General features: G+C 40.6%; 1 protein-coding gene across 2 annotated transcripts in view; it reads left to right on the top strand.

Moving 5' to 3' along the window:
- Nucleotides 1-685: 685 nt before the first annotated feature.
- LOC122897321 (cytochrome b-245 heavy chain) overlaps nucleotides 686-18,791 on the top strand; it is a 34,311-nt gene continuing 16,205 nt past the window's right edge. The window contains exons 1-6 of one of the 2 annotated variants that reach the window (XM_044235521.1): nucleotides 686-789; nucleotides 2,826-2,874; nucleotides 4,427-4,537; nucleotides 13,150-13,234; nucleotides 15,847-15,992; nucleotides 17,975-18,165. In XM_044235521.1, coding sequence (XP_044091456.1) covers nucleotides 764-789; nucleotides 2,826-2,874; nucleotides 4,427-4,537; nucleotides 13,150-13,234; nucleotides 15,847-15,992; nucleotides 17,975-18,165 — 608 coding nt within the window. In that variant the 5' untranslated portion in view covers nucleotides 686-763. Of the gene's footprint in view, nucleotides 790-2,778; nucleotides 2,875-4,426; nucleotides 4,538-13,149; nucleotides 13,235-15,846; nucleotides 15,993-17,974; nucleotides 18,166-18,791 lie in introns of both variants that reach the window. The other variant, XM_044235520.1, reaches the window with a different exon arrangement.

The following is an 18,791-nucleotide window of genomic DNA, read 5'->3' as shown; positions in this document are numbered from 1 at the left end:
CGTGTGTGTATATATGTGTACGCACACACATGTGTCTTAGACAACTGGCATGATGTAAGCATGCTATAAATATCAACCATCACTGGGGCACCTGGGTGGCTCAGTGGGTTAATCCTCTGCCTTCCGCTCAGGTCATGATCTCAGGGTCCTGGGATCGAGCCCCACAGCAGTCTCTCTGCTCGGCAGGGGGTCTGCTTCCTCCTCTCTGCCTCCTCTCTGCCTGTGTCTCTGCCTACTTGTGATCTCTGTCTGTCAAATAAATAAATAAAATCTTTTAAAAAAATCAACCATCATTATTGTTACTATTTTTCTCAACGAGACTGTAAAATGCTGCTCACCCTGCCAAAAGATATTTATTTAATGACTTTTATCCAGTACGAAGTCATGGCTAGTTGAGTGACTTTTCAAAGCGGCTACTTAAAAACTGATTAGTCAAAAAGTTAAGTTCGTATGTAAAATATATACCATCATTGGTCTGTTGTCTCTCAGTTGTAGAAATTGGTTTCATTTCCTACTATGTTTAGTTATGATCGAATTATTATGGACCCTTTTCCCGCAGCTTTTTTGTGGTTTAAAGATTTAAAGTTCTTATGGAAACAAGATTTTCAGTTGACCAATGATTAGCTAATTTCTGATAATAGAAAAGGAAACTGATTGCCCCAGGCTGCTGTTTTCATTTCCTCATGGGAAGAAGAAGCAGAGCAAAGAAGAGAAGCAGACACAAGGCATTGAACGTCTGTCACCATGGGGAACTGGATTGAGAATGAAGGGCTCTCCATCTTTGTCGTCGTAAGTACCGATGAGAGAGAAATGATGAATTCTCCAACTTGTCTGGGTTCTCTGGGAAACTAAAAGAGGGCAACGTTTCTTGTTTGTTTGTTTTGCTTCTTTGTGAAATTGCACTGAAGCGGATTTACCATGTGAACATACGTCTATCTGTAAGCGGGACCGAGGGCAGTCTTCCAAACTTATTAATGAAAAGAATATATCCAGGGTCTCACTTCACCTACTTTATTTCTTGAGACTTTGGGGGTACTAAATCAGCCAGCATTTCACAGAGGGTGTAGAAGACATTTCATGCTAATGATCTCTAAGTCTAAGTTTTTTATCAATATTTACTCAGAGGCAAATTCTCTACTTTTTATGTGCTTATACCATTTAAAAATGGGCAATCATAATTTTACACCGTTTTCCAAATAACAAGTACAAGATCAGCTCATGTATGAGAGATGGCCTTTATTTCAGTGATTTCAGTAAAAATAATTGAATTTCTCAACTTTTTTTTTAAAAAGTACCTTTTCTTCCTCTGAGGTAAACTTGAGTTATTTATGAGGTTTATAAAAATTCAAGAGGAGGAAATTGAAATAAACTAGACTCATATATACAGTGGATATATTATATATATTATAATATTATATGTGACTATATAAATCAATCTAATCTATCTTGAGAAATAATTTTTGTAAGTAAAGATAGGGCTAATTTTCAAATAGACATGTTAATCTCTTTAGTTTTTTTTTTTTACCATAAAAAGGACCAACTATTATTTTAAGATGGCAGTCTCAGCAAAGCAATCACAGACAATTGGGAAAATAGAAATGTGATTTTTAAATAGCCTTTCCTAATAGCCAATGAAAGTATTGTACTGATGTTAAAAAGAACACTTGTCAGTGGAATTTGAAAGAATTTATCATGAAGTAAATATTGAGTCTTTGAGTTGCAGACACAGAGAGGAAGGGGGGCATAAAGAAAAGAAAACCAAGAAATATTGTGCATTAAAAAATTATGCCAAACCAACATGCTAATGCAATATAGAATTCTGAGGACTCAGAGCTGTTAACTTGATTTTTTATCACCGTTTTGAAAACAGACTACTCCCATAGAAAACAAGTTCATATTATACTTTTGGCTCCTACCACAGTTTTCCCCAGGAGATGACCTCCTCCTAAATTGCACACTCATACGTTTGACATTAAAGACACAGTCTGGAAAGCAAGAGTAAGAATGACAAGGTTAGGGAATGGAGAAGTTGTTTAAATAGCTTCTTCATAAAGAGATTGTTCTCAGGCATCTACAGACCTTTAATGGCGTTAAAGCACAGGTAAGAAAAGATCACTATGAAGCTGAAGGTTCGAGACTGAGCAGTGCCTCACTCAATGCAGTCAGTGCTTGGGATGAAATGAGCAGTCAAAAGGTAGGAGGGTCGCTTTAAAAAAAAAAACCCATGCTCCTCACCCCCTCATTCATGTTCAATAGTCCCTCTATGAAAAGTTAAGCAAAAGTTACCAAATAGAATTAAAGGCTTGACGTTTTAGCCGATATGACTCCCACTAGCTGGGGTGGGGTGCTGTGCGCTGGAGGGAGGTGACGGCATCCCTGAGAGTAGAACACAGTGCCTTATGGGCGCAGGGGACGACACCGTAACCTATTCCTTTCCCTTCTCTTTTTGAGAAGACTCACCCGCTACTCATTAAGAAAAAAAGAGCAATGAAACAACAGAGGTGAATTATTGATAATTATTATATTGATAATAACCTGGCATCCTGGCCCGCAGTAAAACCATCACAGGGAATGCCACAAGGTGGAAAGGTCATGATCACGAAGTGTAGGGGCACTGTTGGAGGAAGGAGCTGACTCTCAGATGGTCACACTCAGATGTGTAACTACCTTTGTTGAAGGCTAGACTGGGGAAGCCCTGACCCTACTCTGACTCCAACCTTGCGTGAAATCTACCCATTGAAATGTGGAAACGTCACACAACTATTTCTCTTTTTGCAGCTGGTATGGCTGGGGATGAACGTCTTCCTCTTTATCCGGTTCTACAGGTTTTATGACATTGAACCTCAGTACCATTACACTCGAAAACTTCTTGGGGTAAGTATGAGTTGGATCTCATGCAATATTGACAGGCTTACATTTCTAATCAAAGATTCTGGTTCATACTCCTTTCAACACTTTAAATAAATGTTCTCACCAACCCAGACGGCACCATTACCTCACTCCCTCCATTGCCACCACCTGGGCAAGTCTGTAGGCCTTCCCGTGTGAGACAAACTAAAGTGTGTCAGAGAATCCCAGCGGCATCCCTCCCCTCCCAGGAACTACTGTGCCACTGTTGAGCTTAAAGAAGAAATCTAATGCCAACCCTGGAATGGCAGGCAGATTTGGTGAGATTAATTCAAGGGTGACACAGGTGGGACAAGTGAGACTTTCCATAGTCTTTAAATCATCTCATTCCTGACAACTTTCGTGCATGGAGAGCCCTGCGTCTTGTGACATGTTGTGAAATGACCTTCAGGAAATAAGCCTCTCCCTCCAGATGGAGCCTTTGAGGAACCTGCCCGAGGGTCACATTCATTGACTAGGCCAGCAGAGTGAAGGTCCCCAACTTTCCTTGGGTCCATTAGCGTTCTTGTATTCCTTGAACTGCCAGGACTCTTCTTCATGATAAACGGGCAACAATTACAGTGACAGCTGGCCCCCACAGGATACCCTTTTTTTTTTTTAAGATTTTTTATCTATTTATTTGACAGACAGATATCACAAGTAGGCAGAGAGGCAGGCAGAGAGAGAGGAGGAAGCAGGCTCCCCACTGAGCAGAGAGCCGGATGCGGGGCTCGATCCCAGGACCCTGGGACCATGACCTGAGCCAAAGGCAGAGGCTTTAACCCACTGAGCCACCCAGGTGCCCCCAGGATACCATTTTTTACATTATGCTGAAACCGTGAATTCATGACGTAACGCTAATTATACTATGTATTATATATCCTGCGTATACACAATTATACTACATAATAATACTGTGCTATTATAATTGTTGTTAACTAATCCAGGCTGATACTGAGAAGGATGATTTACCTTTGTTTTCCCCTCCAAAGTATGAAACTTCTTTAAGCGTTACAAAGAACAATTATAATGCCAAAGCATTACAGCAGACCAACCTAAGTTACTGCTGAAGTGAGTCTAAAAACTAAGAAAATCTTCTTTAGAAAGCCCCAGTTTCTATACTGAACTCTAACAAATGATACACATGCTTAAGTATTTAGGAGGAAGTGAACTGATATCTGCAGTGCATCAAAAATAAGATGTATTGACGAATGGCTAGAGGACAGATAGACGGACACAGCTGTGTGAGGGGGACCCTGGGAGATGGGAAAACAGGTGTTCGTTGTGAAAATATTTCAGATTCTCTTTACGTTTGAAAATTTTCATAGTAAAAGGTTGGGGTAGGAGAGAAGGGCCAGGGTAAAGCAAAGGATCCCAGCAGGTCCTCCAGGTAAGACTCTTGGTTCTGAAGGACCTTCCTTCTCAGATAACTTGACGTCTCTGGTGGGCCTCGTGCTGGGAACCCTGGAGAAGCGGTGGTGTGGGGGAGGGGTGTTCTGTGCTCACAGGAGTTACCTGCTTCCTATCCCACATCTTCCAGTTTGCGCTGCCATTGGCCAGGGCCCCTGCAGCCTGCCTGAATTTCAACTGCATGCTGATTCTGCTGCCAGTCTGTCGAAATCTGCTCTCCTTCCTCAGGGGTTCCAGCGCGGTAAGAGCAAACATTTACAAAGTTGACGCTTCTCAAAATTTTCAAAGGCCATTACACGAAGTGTCCTTTCTGAGGAAAAGCAGACTAATGGTTTGTGAGGATTCCAACCTCTGGCCAGTATTTGCAAGCTGAACTGTGCTTGATTCTCCATTTTATTTGTATATCAGTTGTTGATGGAGTTCCCTGGGACAATCATTTAACTTGGAACAGACATTAAAAAAAAAAAAATCAACCTACAGCTCAAGAAGAGCCATAAAACACTTGTGCGTGCGCACACACACACACACACACCAGACATACATAATATAATATATTATGGACTTTATGAGGCTGACATGGGATTTGGGAATTAATCCTACAGCAGCATGTTTTTCAAAATTTTTAAGTCAGAGAAAATCTCTTCGTGAATAACATCCCAAGCAGGTGGAATCAGGGAGTGATGAGTCACAGTATACTGAGGGTGACTAAGAGGTACTGAGTCCATGGAACTGAGGAGTTTGGTGCTTTCTAAATGTCCAGCGCGTTTTTTTTTTTTTTAACCCTCATTTCAACAATTTGGTGAGCCCCTAAATGTACTGTTAGAAGAAAGAAAATATTACATAAGAAGAAACTTTGTGACCTATAAAATAGTATATGAATTTCTTTTTAATTTAATTTAATTTTTAAATAATTTTTTATAATTTTTAAAATCATATTACAGTTTTTTAATTATAAAAAATTTTTGTAATTTTTAAATAATTTTATAATTTTTAATAGGCCTCTTTTTCTTTTTTTATTGTGTTATGTTAGTCACCAAATAATACATCATTAGTTTTTGATGTAGTGTTCCAAGATTGTTTACATGTAACACCCAGTGCACATGAATTTCTTATTGCTGTTATCACACAAAGATGAGAAACAAGGAACTTAGAATCTACTTAATCTGTATACTACAAAACCACATTTGATGGGTTCCACAGAACATTAGAAATAAGGGGCTCTGGGGTATCAAAGAAGGGGGATTAGGAATGAAGTTGGGCAGGGAATGAAGAAAGGCTTCTTCGAAAAGGTGGCATCAAATATGGGCATATAAGGATCAGACAAGCCACGAGGAGATATAAATGAGAAAGACATTCTACCTGGAGAAAATGGAATGGGCCAATGCAAAGAAAATAGCGAGGAAATTACATTTGTGAAAGCCCCATAGAAGCACGACACGTGGCTTCTCTTTGGATTTGTTTGAGGTTCCTGATCCCACCAAAGAGGGTAGCTTGGAAAAGCTAGGGATTGATCACTTGGTGAGACCCATTCTACTGGATCATGAGTAACTACTAGCCTCTGTTTTTATCTTAATAAAATGTATGTGTTTTATATTAACCAGCTTTAAAAAATCTATTTAGTGGAGATAATTTATAGAGGAGAGACGTGAGCAATGTACTTTGGTGGGGATGTAGGGATTGTAAAGGCCATGTGTCTGAACTAAGGCTGCAGAGGACAGCTGGAACTTTCCTTGTAAACTAGGACCTTAAATGTAGACCTGAGAAGTTAATACTTAATTTGGCAATTGTGGACTATTTGGGGGAAGGAAAGTGATCTAAACTGTCAATATCAAGTAGAATTTGCCTTGAACTCTGCCTTATTTTTCCTAATCTTAGTAAACTTACTAGTTGATTTAACAAATATAGGATTAGTGGGATACAATTAACAGTAGACACTGATTACAAGGGTTTAGGATTTTTAAATAATTTTCCCCATCTAAGAAACCACAGAGGTAAAATTCCATTCAATTTCAAGTTTTAGCAGCGAGCCACCTCTTAAGTCCAAGGCCTGGCATACTGTAGGTGCCCAATGAACATTTGCTAAATGAAGCTCATGTATTGTAGCTTTTTGTTTTTAGGAAGGTATGATTCATTTTTTTGGTCTTCCCCCTATGCCCTGTTTGAATACTTTCTATTTAGAGGAAGTAAACGCTGAGAAACAGGCAGCATTTTCACCAGGAGGGCCAGTTAAGAAATCCTTGTTACCACCCAGGCCCAAATTTCACTGCTATTGAGCTGCCCTGCCTCGTGAAATGCACATGTTGTAATGGCCGCTTTCAGGCTTCCTGTGGCCCAGGAGGGAAGATCTTCATGAGCGTCTTCAAAGACAGGGACGAAATAAGGCTGCTTTTCAAATTGCAGAGATGCTCTGCTAATATGGAGAGATCTGTATGTAGGAGAATATATTTTATAAAATTAGGAGCAAGCAACATTCTTTTAGAGACCGGGAGTGTCCCTCCTTTTGGGTTTCCCAATCTGAAGTGTGAATTGGCAAACGAAACTTCTTTTCTGATTGGGATTAAAATGAGTGACCATCCTGCGACCAGTGTGGGAACTCCTAATAGCTGCCTCCTACCGAGTCTTCCTAGAGCTCGCCTCATAAAAGCTGCATGTCAAGTCAGCGACACGGGGATGAAATGAGATGACAATGTTGGAATTTAAACCTGCTCTTTGTGTCCCGAGAGACCATTCACTTTCCTATGTGCCACTGAAACTCAAAACCGCCTTCGCGTCGTATGACGGTCTTCAAAAGTCCGCCATATATGTGAATGCTGGAGCATGCTGAATAGCACAGGCCAGAAATGACAAGGTTGTTGTCACTTCAAGGATTTGCCAGTAGGACGTCCCGCAGACTGCACAGTCACAGAACTTCCACTCAGTTTCTAGCGGTCTTAAAGTTAGACTTTGCTTTATAACCCTTCTGATTATTTGAAGAAATAAATCCCCAGTTTTGGCCCACCCTGGGGAAGGTAAAGGCAAAGGCTCTCAGCCTGCTTTGTTGCGCGGAATGGGGTAGGATGGGGCTTAGTAATCCCCACCTTGCCATGTAGAAACTGAATTCTAATCGATTGGAGTCTCAGTCTTCAGATCAGAAAGAAAAAGGAAGGTGAGAAAGTCAGCTCTTATCTGTAACCTTATACAGTCTGACAGTGAGAGGCCGTCAGTGGGGCTCCGTATAACCACATGGTGTAGGGAAGTCTCTTGGACTTCCTGTTGCATGGGTTTGGTTTTTTTTTTGTTGTTGTTGTTGTTGTTGTTTTTAGCTGAAAAGCAGGTGAGACAATGTAACTGTACGAATGAATATAACATTCCAAAAGTATATTAATTGACTAAGCTGTCAACTGCTGAATTGTCAGTCAACAAACATTTGTTGACTGCCAGCTGTGTGCTAGGTACTTGTGACACATGGTGAGTAAAGAGTAAAACTCAAGGAACATAGAGTTTTGTGGAAGGGATAGAGAAGAAACATGCGACTTCAAAGCTCTCAACAGTGCTATACCTCAGTAAACTGAGGTTCTTACTCATCACATACCCTACTGCCACCAGGTTTGGACATCACTGGCAACTTCTTTGCCTGAGTTCTATAGACTCAAGGGTGGATTTTGTAATTTCCCCCAAATTGCTTATAAACATCAAATTTAAGTGAATTCATGGCATGTGTGGTGATACCAGGTGTACATAAAATAGAACTTTTAAGTTTCTGTAATGGTCATGTTACAGAAACTCATGTTATACCCCATTAAATATGCACTCCTTTTTGGTTCCATTTCTCACTTGAAAAAAAGAAAGTATTTTTTCAGTACACCTGGGTAGCTCAGTGAGTTGAGTGTCCAACTCTTGGTTTCAGCTCAGGTCATGATCCTGGGGTCCTCAGATGGAGCCCTACATTGGGCTCACTGCTCAGCAAGGAGTCTGCTTCTCCCACTACCTCTGACCTTTTCCCCACTCTCCCTCTCTCACTTTATCAAATAAATAAAATCTTTATCTTCAAAAAAAATTTTTTTCTCTTGTGGTTTGAACACAGCATAGAAATTTGCTGAGATGATGCAATAATCTCCCTTACACTTGAATGTTAGCCAAGTGAGTTCAGGCTAGGCTCTAGATGACAGTAAAAGAGAAACTTCCTTTAGAAGTCAATGGCAAAGGGGTAGTTCAGTGAGGAAGCCATGGGACATCATGGCAACTTGCATAATTAGGAGGTAGCTGGCAATAATTCAGAAGCGACTGAAAAGCATAAAAATGGTATCTGTGCGATGAGGAGGAACAAACAAGCCCTAGGTGGTCACAGGCAGCAAAGCTCTTCCTTTCCACTCCACCAACCACCTGCCTTGCTCCCATTTTAGGAAATGGTGAGGAAACTGTATTTGGAAGCCCCATATAAACATGACTTGTGACTTCTCTTTGGATTTTTTTTTTTTTTGGCAGCGGGGGGCATCCTGAGCATATCATAGAAGGCAACTGGGAAAAACTAAGGATTTGTGCCTCAGTGAGATCCATTCCAATGACCCATTGGTAACTAATGGCCTATATTTTTTCATTTTTTAAGATATATGTGTTTCATATCAACTAGCTTTTAAAAAATTACCTATTATGATCAGAGTATTACAAATGGGCCTTTTATTTCTCAAGCATTCAATTCAATTTCTGATGGTGGCATCAGAATCTGTTGTTCCACATTTTTGATGGTCTATATTGATGATGATAAAGGTAGAACTATGGAGACACTGTAGAGGCCACATTAAAGCCATATTCTTTTCTTCAAATTCAGCATGCAGAAGCCAGTGTATTAACCACCCCCCCCACCAAAATTTCAAAACAGTTTGTCAGAAAGTAGAAAAGAAATCAGTGTGGCAAGTATAGATATATGGGTAAATACATCACTATAGATTTAGAATAATCATCTTAGGTTCTAGAACAGTGAAAATGTAACTTATTTAACCAAATAATTATCAAGGGACTTTAAAAAATGATTTATTTATTTATTTTGGAGAAAGAGAAAGAGAGAGAGAGGGCATGTAGAGGAGGGTGGAGGGGCAGAGGGAGAGGGCGGAAGAAACTTAAGCAGACTCTGAACTGAGTGTGGAACCTGATGTGGGAGTCAATCTCGTGACTCTGAGAGCAGGACCTGAGCCACACCAAGAGCCAGACACCTAAGTGACTGTGCCACCCAGGTGCCCTAAGAGATATTTTTTTGAAGCATATGATACATTGCTCTGCATATAGGAAGCTTAATTTTTAGCTAGAGAGCCAAGCCATACGAGCTGAAAAGTTAAATAATGATACCAAAAAAACCCCTCAAATATTTATTAAACATCTCTTAGTGAATCTAGGAAACAGACTTATGAGAGAAGAACTATGATAAATACATAGGTGAGGAAGTTAGAAACTGACCATATTGGTGGTAGGACCGAGATCCAACACATGTATATCTGATGGCAAGTTTTGCAGAACTTGCCCTCTGAACTTTAATTCAGTACTGATTTCTGATCCTACTGTTCCCATTCTCTCAGTCTTAAGACTCCAAATGTGTTCCATCACTCCAATAAGGACTATATTAATTATATGTTGCTGTGTAAAAGATTTCCACAAATTCAGTGACTTAAAACAACCACAATTTATTAGCCAACAGTTCTGCCAGTGAGAGGTGCAGCCTCCTGTGTTTGGTTGGGTTCTCTGCTCAGCATGTTACAAGGCTGAAGTCAAGGTACCAAGTGGACTGAATTTTCAAATGGAAACCCTAGGTAAAAATCTTCCAAACTCATTCTTGTTGGCAAAATTCAGTTCCTTGCAGCTGTGGGACTGAGGTTCCTGTCTCCTTGCTGAGAGCCATTCAGGGCCTGCTCTCAGATCATGAAAGTCTCTGTATTCCTTCCATCTGGCCTCCTCCATGTTCAAGCCAGCAACATTGCACCAAATACTTCTTGTGTCTTGAATCTCTGAGTTCTTCAGTCTCTGAGTTCTGGACCCACATTTGAAGGGCCATGTGATTGGCTCAGGCCCAGCCAGATAATTTTCTCTTAAGGTCAACTTGGAACTTTCATTACCTCTGCAAATTTCCTTTTGCCATATAATGTAACAAACTCACAGGAGTGACATTCCATCGTATTCACAGTTCAGGTCCCAGCCCCACTCAAAGGGAAGATATTATATAATGTCATGGGGGATCGTCTTTGAATTCTGTCTGCTACGAGGACTCCAAGAAACTATGGAGGAACCTAGCAACTGGGAAACAGGAAAAAGATATTTCTTTAAAATTGTAAAGAATATAAAGTAGTAAGACAATGTACAGCATTTGAAATAAACAGAAAAGATGACAAGGCTATATAAAAAAAACCAAAGACAATTTTTCACCAACAGAAATGTGAACTAAGTGACTTCAAACAGGAAACCCTTGTTTTGAGAGCCTGAGTCATGGCCCACCTTCAGCCATGGACACTTAGTTGTAGCTGATGCTGCTGGTTTTTCAGTCATGTTGGCTCCACACTTGTGGTTCTATAGTGCATGGGCTCGCTGCCTTCTGCAAGCCCCACTCGTTCTCTGCCTGAGGATTTTCTTTAGGCCCTCTCCTGGGGCAAGTCTGAAATGCCCAGGAATCTGTGCCCTGGCACCTGCCCTTGGCCGGTGACGGTTGGAAGTCGAGGGATGAATTCCTAAACTTTCTAATGCCTCAAGTTTAAAAAAAAAAGAAAGAAAGAAAGAAAGAAAAGAAAAAGAAAAAAGAAAAGAAAACCTCTGGAGCATTTTCTATAGCTTCAGAATCCTCTAGTCAGAGAGACCATGGTATGATATGATATATGATATGGTAGGATATATGGCAGTGGTTGCTGATCTGATAATACGCCCTTCTTTGGCTGCTTTGTCTTCCCAATGTCACTCCCCCTGACCTTGTTTTCTGTGATCACCTTGCAGCTGAGTACTTGAAGTCTTGTCTCGGGTTTTTTTTTAGACTTGTAAAGTAATAGTGACTATATCATTGCATCTGGTTTGATGGAAAAGGGTGTGAACCTTAAAGACAAAGAGACTTGCATCCCAGCCAATGTGAGATTTAACTTAAATTTTTTTAATCTTAAAATGAGGACAATCATTCTTATCTTGTTGCCACTGAATGAGATAATGATTATGGGTAAACTGCCTGGCTCACAGAAAGCATTCAGTGAAGCCTAATTCTTTCTTCCTTTCTCTGGAATCCTGTGTCTTCCTCCCTAGTAGTATTGCTGTGGTCCCGGGAATCTGCTCTCATGGTGCCATGCTCTCTGTAGATGTAGCTAACAGAGAGATAGTGGAGTAAGCACAATTTCCCACACAATTACATTTTTTTTCTATAAAATCAGAACATTTTATTAAAAATAACTAAGCCACCGGGCCCAGGGTGGCTCAGTCGATTAAGTGTCTGACTTTTGATTTCAACCCAGGTCTCCATCTAAGGGTCATGAGTTCAAGCCCCGTATTGGGCTTCATGCTGGCTGTGGAGCCTACTTAAAAAAATAATAAGTCAAATATTAAACAACTCTAGATTAAATATAATATTTTTAGAACCCGATATACTTAGATTACTTATACTAAGTACTTATACTAAGATTTTTTTTTCTTTTGTTTTGCACTTGGCTCTCCTTAACAATTCTCTGTATCTCTATGGCAGTACATTTAGACTTGGGAACAAAGCAGCCAAAGCAAGCATTTGACCAGTTTTCAGGAGGACAAAGTTTGGATTCAATCATAAGACAGAGTTTGTTTTTTCTACTTTGGGCGTTGACCTAAATCAAGATTCAAATCCACATCCTCTAACACGTATCAGAAGGACAGTCACACTTGAGTACTGACCAAAATAGTATTTTTAATGTCAAGGTAATCATACAAGGTATGAAACATCAGAATATTAATACTCTGGCATCTGATAGATTTAAATCCCAACTCTGCCACTTATTAACTATGTGACCTAAGGCTACCTCCCCACAGGTTTTTCCCTAACCTGTTATACAGTGATAATAATGGTCCCTCCCTGCTAGGACTGATGCAAAAATGAAGAGTCAGAATGCACATAAAACATTTAAAACAGCTCCTTGCACAAGCTCTTTGTAAATACTACCTATCATTCTTTTTGCTATTAATATTTGGTTAATGATATCTCCTTGAGATGTTGTCTCTATCAACAGAGGTGGGTGGGTATTTTTTTTTCCTCCCACAGTGTATGTCTTCGAAGGGTGTTGTTCTAAAAGTATTCACTTATTCTAAAGCTGTTCACTAGTCTGTGTCCCCATTAGACTTTCAGGGTCATGTGAAATGCATACACCTTTCCTATGACACCGCCGGTATTCCAGGGAGAGCTAACTCTTGAATCTCTCACCTAACTAACACTTAACTTACTGGTTGACACCTTCACAAGGATGAGCCTTTGCTACCTGCCAGTGAGGAACTGTGGGGGAGCTCACAAACATTCTGGGGTGGGAAAAAGTGATGGAGAAGACAAAGAGACAGAGAGCTCCTCCTTCAGGTCCAGGTAAAATATGCAGAGACTGGTTGTAGGGACCTAACACTTATTGTTCAACGAACTTCTCCAGGCTCCTGGGGCTGAGCCGGTTGTGCTTGTGTGTGGTTGCTCAGGAACCTGTCAGGTAGACTACTCACTGGCTGGTTGATCTTGGGAAGATGACTACAAGTATCTGAGCTTCTGTTTTCTCATCTATCAAAGGCATAGAATGAGTGTTTTCAGGGTGGTTATGACAATTAAGTGAGATGATCTGTATCTACTGTCTGGCACACAGAAAACCTTCTTGATAACAATTACTGTTTTATTCTTTTCCCCTTAATCCAAAGTGCTGTTCCACAAGAATTCGAAGACAACTGGACAGGAACCTCACTTTCCATAAAATGGTGGCATGGATGATTGCGCTTCACACTGGTGAGCTGATTAAGATATGTGAGATTGCAAAGAAAACTTGAAACCAGACAGTTTCCTCTTCTCCTAGATACCTTTTATTTTAGAAGAGGTCAGCCTTTTTAGGTAGATCAGGTGGTGATTGGCTATGTTGTATTTTTTTTAATTTTTTAACTGAAGTATACTTAACATACAGCATCTTGTTTGTTTCGGGTGTATGACATAGTGATTTGACAATGACATACGTTATAAAATGCTCACCATGATACACAGAGTTATCGTCTGCCACCACACAAAGTTAGTAACTATTACTGACTACATTCCCTGTGCTTTACTTTACCCCCCTGTGAGTTATTTGTTTTATAACTGGAAGTTTATATCTTTTAATCTTCTTCACCTATTTTGCCCATCCCCTCACTCCCAACCCCTCTGGCAACCACCTGTTTGCTGTCTATATTTATAAGTCTGTTTCTGGTTCTTTTGGTTTGGTTGGTTTGGTTTTTAGATTCTACATGTAAGTGAAACCATACGGTATTTGTCTTTCTTTGTCTGATTTATTTCACATAGCATAATACCGTCTAGGTCCATCCATGTTGTTGCAAATGGCAAGGTTTTCATTCTTTTTTATGGCTGAGTATGTTATGATATATATACGAGATATATATAAGATATAAGATATGTATATCTGATATATATATATATATATATATATATATATATATATATAAAACCACTTCTTCTTTATCCATTCACCTATAGATGGACACTCAGTTTGCTTCCATATCTTGGCTGTTGTAAATAATGCTGCTATAAACATGGGGGTGCATATATCTTTTTCTCAAATTAGTGTTTTCATTTTCTTTGGGTATAATTACTGGATTATATGCTATTTCTTTTTCTAGTTTTTTTGAGGCAACTCCGTAGTGTTTTCCATGGTGGCTGCACCAATTTACATTCCCACCAAGATATGTTGTACTTTTTGAATGAATTCTGTTAAAAAATATTCACCACTCTGTCTTCCATTGCCATAGTAGGATTTATTCCTTCAACTCTTTTTTAAGAGGATATTATTTATTTATTTGACACAGAGAGAGAAAGAGAGAACAATAAGGGGGAGCAGCAGAGGGAGAGGGAGAAGCAGGCTCCCCCCAGAAGGAGCCTGCTATGGAACTTAATCCCTGGACCCCAGGATCATGACCTGAGCCAAAGGCAGACACTTAACTGACTGAGCCACCCAGGCACCCTATTCTTTCAAGTCTTAAAACTTTTTTTATCTTGGGGTCTTCTGACAAAATCTCAGTGTCCTCACCCTTCCCCATGCTTTTTAATATAAAAAAAGTCCACAACTGAGAGCTTTTATTTATCCATTAACAAAAATACTAGGGTTGAACATGTAGATTTGCGGATTTCTTGCACTAACCCTATGGGGGCCATAACCCATAAGCTGAGACAATATCTTATCTTATCTTAAAGGTAAGATAGCCCTTATCAGCCAAGAGTCTCCTTTATTATTATTGTTATTATATATCTACTAGGTATACATATGTATATATATATTCTTTATTATGTGTTGTTATTATAATTACTAAAGTGGCAGTATTAGCAGAAGGGATGTATTTGGGACCCTAATCAGATCTTCACTAATTCACTTAACAAATAAGTGATGTGCTGGGCAATTGGCAGTGATGAACAAAAGAAACTTTTACCTTGCCATTAAAGAGTTTCCCCATAATTTGAGTAAAATAGGTTTACATTGCAAGTGTTTAACTGGGTTTCTCTTTTATTAGTAGATCATGCAGGCTTTCTGAACTGTGGTGAATAAGATGGTTCAAAATCAAAATGCATGATAAAATCTTATTAGAAAGCAACATAGTGTAATGGTGAGGAGCAAAAATTTGAGTACCAGATTGCTCGAATTAGATTCTTAATTCTGCTGCTTCCTAGCTTGGTGATCTTGGGCGGGATATTAAAGCAATCTATGCTCCAGTTTCCTCATCTGTAAGATGAGATGGTACTAACAGTACTTACATCATTGCCTCCACATAAGGATTAAGTAATTATAAAGCACTTATAACAGTTCTTGGCACCCGGGAAGTTGTATATAAGTGCTTATTAAGTAAGGAAAGCAATTTTCAAGAAGATATTCACTCTTGTGGCCATTGGTTTATATTAGTTCAATAAAATGTTATTGTCTCTCTGGAGTAATGTCAGAATCAGGTGAATGGGCCGGCCAAAGGCATACATTGCACAAGAGTCTTCTTGTTTGAGCATAAACATATCAGGGGGAGAGAGACAATGAGAGCACACCTAAATATCCTCAGAGACCATGGTTATTTTGTAGAATCTCAGAACTGATTGGATCTTTAGGATAGTGTCGTTTAAACATCTTCATTTTACAAATGAGGAAACCAAGACCAGAGAGGTCAAGTGATTTGCGTATGATCACACAACTAGAGAATAGCTTACCCACTAGAGTTCTAGTCTTGCCTGTCTGGCCTGGAGACCCAGTTCTTGTTTCTAAGTGTCCTGGGCCATCCCTGTGTCTCCCTGTATCTTATCATAGAGTCAGGGGCTATAACCAGAAACCCAGTTTACACGAAAATTGACTGCACCCTTCTCTTCTCTGTCCTCTTCAGCGATTCATACCATTGCCCATCTGTTTAATGTGGAGTGGTGTGTGAATGCCCGAGTCAACAAATCTGATAGCTATTCAATAGCACTCTCTAGACTTGGAGATAAACCTGGTGAAACTTACCTCAATTTTGCTCGAGAGGAAATCCCGGTAAGTCTATTTCTGGATTCAGACTAGGCCGTTAAAACTGAGGACTAGATTTCAATGAGTGAAGAACTCTACTTGGGCAGAACACCAACAATGATAAAACTTGACCATCAGTGGGCAAAGTTTATAGTTTCTAAGAATGTGGGTACAGAGAAAATGTCTTCCGCACTCCTGATCCCATGTGTGGAGGGTCTCTAGATGTTTTCCAGTTCCTTATGCTCACCTGTAGAATCTGGAGTAACTCGGGCTCACCCATGACAAAGAAAAACAAGAACACACATCTAGTCAAACAAAGTTGAGTTTATTACTTACTGCAGCAAAAGAGGCCTCGCACCATGAGAAAATCTGGGACATTCTAGGAAGGTGCTCATGGAGGCTTGTTATAGGACATGGACTTCCGTCAGGTGGTTTTGGCGGGGTTTAAGGAAGCAAGGATTTGCTTTGCATCAGGCATGGTCAGGAACTGGGGGTCTTTCTAGGATTGGGTGTCTTAGCAGCAGTCCCTTGTGTTGTTGTCTTGGCTCTGACAAAGTTCCGGAGTGGTCTTGTTTTTGTCCCACTCCCTCACAGTCACACACCGACCTCATCTGATGCAGGTGTTCTATGAGATTCTTTATGTGAATTAGGGAACACTCTGGCCTCAAGGTTCATACCAGCCTAGCCACCAGCTGACAGCAGACAGAGGTGCTTTTCTTCCTTCTTGCCTACAACATCCGAGGGGTGGCCTATGTCTGCTGATTATCATCCCATGGGAAGCACAGTGAACTGGGAGTAACTCCAAGGTCTTCCAGGCTAAGCCATTTGAGGTATCCACAGCAAGGACTGCTTCCCTTCCAGCAGTTGTTAGAGTTTCCTACACTCAGTCGGAGAAGCTCTGAGTCATCTTCATGTGCCCAATGGCTTTGGAAGATGGCCAAGTCACATAATTATACACTGAATTCCAAACATGTTTCCTCATGTTTAGAAAAGATGAGAAAAAATATCCCTTAATGTTGCAGAAATAATTCTCCTCAGACCAACATGGAAACAACTTGCCTAAGAGAAAAAGAAATTCCTTTTCTGTAACTTCTGGGATAATTTTTCTTTCATATTGTTCATTGTTTGTACAATGATATAGAAGGAAGGCAACATGAGCACACTAGGTGAGCCGATGCTGTCATGCTTTGCCTTGATCTCTTTGGACCACTTGTACTATGTCTGTGCTCCCCCTACCTTTCCATGTTTTCACTTCCAATTTCTGATACCTGCCTTTCTTCTTCAGAGGACCACCCTGGGGCTACGGAAGTTCCTTGACGCACAAGCTCAGAGATTTGGAACGGCCTGGATGGCTACCTCTTTGTGGGCAGCCATTAGCCAATACCTGTGGGGTGCAGGCCATGAAAAGCCAGCTTCCTTGCCTTGAGTCAGGATGAACTCTGAAGCAACCTTCACTAAAGACTTGGCCTGAGCTCACCCTCTTGTTTGACTTCTTCCTCTTTCCTATCCTGTTGCCCATCTTCTTACCAGTGTCTTTTGGAGCACACCTTTTTAAAATCACTTACTCATGAATCCTCATCTCAAGGTCTGTCTGCGTCAGGGGAACCCAACCTAAGATGGGGGGCATGTCCAGAATACATTTGCCCGTTAAGCACCGTGGCCCTTTCCAAACCAAAGGGAGAAAGAGCCTCAGACTCTTTTAGGACATCTTACAGTTGGTTCCCTTAGAACTATTTGTTCAATACTCCCTTAGAACTATTTCAGCCTATCAGTTAGTACTTCCTATGACACCTCGACCACATAAGACGGTTTTAAATTGAGAAATATCTATTCCAAATCTATTTCACTCTGTGAAGGATGGTTAGGATTATTGAAAGGGAGGAATGAAAATATCTATTGGCCTATACACCAGACACTTTATAAATAGGTCGTCCTGTATTTGAGAGCCTACGGATAATGTGTGTGTGTGTGTGTGTGTGTGTGTGTGTGTGTGTGTTTGTATTTTGCAGAATCCTGAGGGAGGCCTGTATGTGGCTGTGACCCGCGTGGCTGGCATCACTGGTATCGTGATCACCCTGTGCCTCATTCTAATTATCACCTCCTCTGCCAAAACCATCCGGAGGTCTTACTTTGAAGTGTTTTGGTACACACACCACCTTTTTGTGATCTTCTTCATTGGCCTCGCCATCCATGGAGCTGAGTGAGTGTTTAAATCCTTTAATTTCTAGGTGTGATGCTGTCGGAGGCACCGTGACCTAGTCTGTGTGTGGCGAGTCTGTCTGCTGAGGGAATATGAGGGGACACCAGAGGTCAGTTGGACAGAGACCACTCAGCAGCATTTCAATTTCTTGCACCCGATGACTAGCTATTATTTCTAGTAATTTAACAATAGCTATTATTAAGGCAGTTCATTCTAACAAGCTTGAAAAATGCACCAATATTTGAGTACCTCTGCAAGGGTGTGAAACACGTTAAGGGTGCTGGAGGGGTCTTGGATGTCTGCAGTGATGTTCTTATGGCTCAATCTCTACTAAATTAGACAAACTCCCAAACTAGAGGGACACCTGATTAACCAGGTGACAGGGTTTGCTGTAGTTCAGTGAGCTTCGATTCAAGCTGGACATGTATTGATTATCTACGGTGCATGAGGACTGCTCTCTGGCACGGTGGGCAATACTAGAAGGAAACATACACGGTTATTGCCTTGCAGCATTCTAACACAATAAAGGTAAGAGCTCACTTTTATCGAGCACTCATTCTAGAGATAACACTCACATCCCCATGTCCTGGGGGACTGGGGCCCAGGGGGTCTCAGGCCAGTGGTGA

Source organism: Neovison vison, chromosome X, assembly GCF_020171115.1.
Source record: "Neovison vison isolate M4711 chromosome X, ASM_NN_V1, whole genome shotgun sequence".
NCBI classification, from domain to species: domain Eukaryota; kingdom Metazoa; phylum Chordata; class Mammalia; order Carnivora; family Mustelidae; genus Neogale; species Neogale vison.
The sequence above is the reverse complement of the archived record's forward strand: the minus strand, read 5'-3'. Positions and strand labels throughout refer to the sequence as shown.